We start from the raw sequence: 3,016 nt of genomic DNA on the forward strand, positions 1-3,016 counted from the left end.
TTGGCGAATAATGAAATGGTTATCAATTATTAAAATAATCATGGTCTCAATTTTATTATGAGTATTAATTATGCGTATTAATGGAATTCAAGTAGGTATTTAAAAACACGTCAATTAAAAAAAAAAAAAACGGTTTCCAATTTTTTTCGGTTTCGGTTTTAAATTATAATACCGGTATCCAATTTTTTCCGGTTTCGGTTTTGATTACGGTTTCGGTTTCGGTTTTAAAACGGTTTATACCGGTTTCTGAAATCGGTTTTGAAAACGGTTTCAAGCCCTGGTTTCAAGTGACATCTTTTGGAGCAAACGAAATAGCTGAAGGGAACTTCATGTCCACTTTTGAAATTCAGGGTCAAGTGCATCATTTAATAGGTAGTTTATTACCCGAAATTGGAAATAATGCTAAATTTTTACAAATATATTTTATGTCAGAGTCGGATCAAATATCTATTCGAACAAATATGATTCCAAATTTAAAAAGAGGTCTCATTGAATCATTGCAAACAGTTTTGCGTGAAAATAATCACCTCATACAGAGCTTCAGATCTAACATAGAGTCGAGATCCTTTGATGAATTGCAAAACTTTAAGTTAATTATTCATGCTGACAGAGTTCCTCAAGATGAACACAGAGGTCAATATAATGCACCTACCATCGATGAAGTAGCTGTATTATTAGTTAATGAAGATAAAGGTCCCAGAGATATAGTTCTGCACGGTCAGAGTGGACAATTGAGTAGAGTTTCAGAATTGAATAGATCTTATGATGCACTGCAATATCCGTTAATGTTTACTAGAGGTGAAGACGGATATCACATTAATATTACACAAAACCAACGAACAAAAACTGTCTCCTGCATGCAATTTCATTGTTATAGGTTTATGGTTAGAGAAACAAGTATAAATCATCTACATTATTACAAAACATTATTCAGCAAATTCGCCGTAGATATGATGGCAACAATTATTTCTGAAAGACTACACTTTATTCGTAACCATCAAAAACAACTAAGTGCGGATGATTATGTTCACCTCCAAGATACTGTTAACAATGATGCAAATATTAATGCTAATAACGTGGGGAAACAAGTAATTCTTCCCTCATCTTTTACTGGATCACCACGTTAAATGCATGAAAAAAAATCAGGATGCCATGACTTATGTTCGTAAATTTGGCCGTCCAGATTTATTTATTACTTTCACATGCAACCCGGAATAGATTGAAATTAAAAATGAATTATTTCAAGACCAAAAGTCGTTTGATAGACACGATATAATATCTAGAGTTTTTCATCTAAAACTAAAAAAGTTTATGCATGTATTAAAAAATAAATGTATTTTCGGAGATGTAAATTGTTATGTTTACAGTGTTGAATGGCAAAAACGAGGTTTGCCACACTGCCATATTCTTTTGTGGTTACAAACGAAAATTCAGCCAGATGAAATTGATAAAATTATTTCTGCCGAAATACCGAACAAAGACAGAGATCCTACACTTAATGAAATAGTATGCAAGAATATGATTCATGGCCCATGCGGAGAGTTAAATATTAGATCGCCATGTATGAATAATGGAAAATGTAGTAAGAAATACCCTCGCAAATTGGTCAAGGATATTCAAACTGGAGATGATGGTTATCCGACTTACCGACGGAGATCATCAGATGATGGAGGTTATACTGCAATATTAAAAGTTCGAGGTAAAAAAGAAATCGTGGTTGACAACCGTTGGGTTGTACCATATTGTCCAGTGCTATCTAGGTGCTTTAATGCGCATATTAACGCGTAGAATACTGTCATTCGGTTAAAGCGATAAAATACATATGTAAATACATTAATAAAGGATCAGATAGAGCTACTTTTTCTGTTAATCGTGAAAACGATGAGATTACAAATTATTTGAATGGTCGTTACATATGTACTTCTGAAGCGTTTTGGAGAATTTACAATTTTGAAATCCATGATAGAGATCCGACAGTTAAGCACTTGGCTGTTCATCTAGAAAATGGACAGCGTGTTTTCTTTAATGCTAATAATCTTCATCAAGTTATTGAAAATCCAAGAAAAACGACACTAGCTGCATTTTTTGAACTGTGTTCACATGATAATTTTGCGAAAACACTGTTGTATCATGAAGTTCCTTCTTATTATACCTGGGATGATAGCAGAGGCTGGTTAAAGAGAAGACGGGGAAAAGATGTTCCAGGTTGGACAGGAATAAAAATGGACACTGCCATTGGTAGAATTTACACGATTCACCCAAAATCAAAGTGAGTGCTTCCATTTAAGATTGTTTCTAAATTATGTACAAGGTCCTACTTCATTTGAAAGTTTGAAGGCCATTGATGGAGTCATTCACGCTACTTTTAAAACTGCCTGTTTTGCTCTTGGGCTTTTAGAAAATGACGAGCAATGGAAAAATGCTCTAGCAGATGCAACTGTTTCAGAAAGTCCTTCTAAATTAAGAGAATTATTTGCAATAATCATAGTTTTCTGCCAACCGTCTGAACCTCAATCTTTGTGAGAACAGTTCAGAAATGATTTTTGTGAAGATATTCTTCATACAGAGCGCACTCGATTAAATGACTTGCAATTTACTTTTTCTGATGAAATATTTAACAGAGGTTTGATTGAAATAGAAGATAAAGTTGTTTGTTTGTCTGAAAAATATTTAATAGAATTTGGAATGAAGTCACCTGTTCGAAATGAAAATACATCTGATCCTTTTGAATTATTAATTTTGCGTTCTTACGATGATAACCGGTTACAAGAATTTATAGAAATCAATTTACCAAAATTAGTAAATGATCAAAAATATGCTTTTAATGTTATTACAGAAAGCGTAATGAATCATCAAGGAAGAGTATTTTTTTTAGATGCTCCGGGTGGTACAGGAAAAACATTCCTACTTAATTTTTTGTTGGCTCAAATTAGATCCTCAGGTAAAGTTGCATTAGCAGTAGCTTCATCTGGTTATAGCAGCAACTCTATTTAGTGGCCGGCAGAACTGCTCACTC

The 3,016-nt window shown here is 33.5% G+C and overlaps 1 protein-coding gene across 1 annotated transcript in view; it reads left to right on the forward strand.

Moving 5' to 3' along the window:
- LOC107884118 overlaps window positions 1-2,994 on the forward strand; it is a 5,100-nt gene extending 2,106 nt beyond the window's left edge. The window contains exons 2-6 of the mRNA XM_016805610.1: window positions 433-1,088; window positions 1,435-1,699; window positions 1,843-2,269; window positions 2,331-2,519; window positions 2,622-2,994. Of these exons, the coding sequence (XP_016661099.1) occupies window positions 433-1,088; window positions 1,435-1,699; window positions 1,843-2,269; window positions 2,331-2,519; window positions 2,622-2,994 (1,910 nt within the window). The remainder of the gene's footprint in view (window positions 1-432; window positions 1,089-1,434; window positions 1,700-1,842; window positions 2,270-2,330; window positions 2,520-2,621) is intronic.
- Window positions 2,995-3,016: the final 22 nt, after the last annotated feature.

This window comes from Acyrthosiphon pisum, chromosome X (genome assembly GCF_005508785.2).
Source record: "Acyrthosiphon pisum isolate AL4f chromosome X, pea_aphid_22Mar2018_4r6ur, whole genome shotgun sequence".
NCBI classification, from domain to species: Eukaryota; Metazoa; Arthropoda; class Insecta; order Hemiptera; family Aphididae; genus Acyrthosiphon; species Acyrthosiphon pisum.